The sequence below is a fragment of the Myotis davidii genome, unplaced genomic scaffold (assembly GCF_000327345.1).
Source record: "Myotis davidii unplaced genomic scaffold, ASM32734v1 scaffold3211, whole genome shotgun sequence".
NCBI classification, from domain to species: domain Eukaryota; kingdom Metazoa; phylum Chordata; class Mammalia; order Chiroptera; family Vespertilionidae; genus Myotis; species Myotis davidii.
In genome coordinates this window covers 123185-123813 of record NW_006282526.1, presented here as the reverse complement: position 1 = coordinate 123813, position 629 = coordinate 123185, and the positions used below count along the sequence as shown (strand labels likewise).

Below are 629 nucleotides of genomic sequence, written 5' to 3'. Positions count from 1 at the left end.
ACGGAGGACCGAGAGGGTCTCAAAGTCCCCGCCGTCGGGAACCGGGGTCGGGTAGTCCTCGTCAAGCCAGTCTGTCCACGTGCACCGTGGCGTGCAGGCCCCAGGGGTCGTGGAGGTCATGGAGGTCGTGGAGGCTGGGGTCGGCCTCAGGGAGCTGGTGGGCAGGGTGGTCCCTAAAATAGGCCTGGAGGACGGGGTCCCAGGGGTGGTCAGAATGGGGGAGGTGGCCACGTGGGGGGCACTGGGCGAGGCTGGCTTGGCAGTTGTGGTCAGGGTCCCTGTGGAGGCAGAGGGACTTGGGACAGAGCGCCACTGGGTGGTCATGAGGGAGGTGCCGGCCGTCTGGGTGGCAGGGACACTCTCTGTGATCCTGTGGGATGACGGGGGTGACTGGGTGGTGGCTGTGGTGCTGACCTCGGTGGGCCCAGAAGTCCGCGACCCCATTCTGGTGGGCGTGGCCGTGCTGGTGGGCATGGCCGTGCTGGTGGGCATGGCTGTGCTGGGGCAGTGGCCGTAGTCGTCACAGCAGAGCACGCGGATCTGGTAGTTGAAGCACATCTTGAAGCGGCCGCCCTGGTCGCGGTTGCGGCACACCAGGCCCTCCTCCAGCTGGCACTGCACCACCTGGC

General features: G+C 67.6%; 1 protein-coding gene across 1 annotated transcript in view; it reads right to left on the bottom strand.

Annotated features, from left to right (window-relative positions):
• The window catches only part of LOC102766465 (mucin-5B), a 37624-nt gene that overhangs the window by 16995 nt on the left and 20000 nt on the right, over window positions 1–629 (bottom strand). The window contains exon 23 of the mRNA XM_015560172.1: window positions 3–624. Coding sequence (XP_015415658.1) covers window positions 3–624 — 622 coding nt within the window. The remainder of the gene's footprint in view (window positions 1–2; window positions 625–629) is intronic.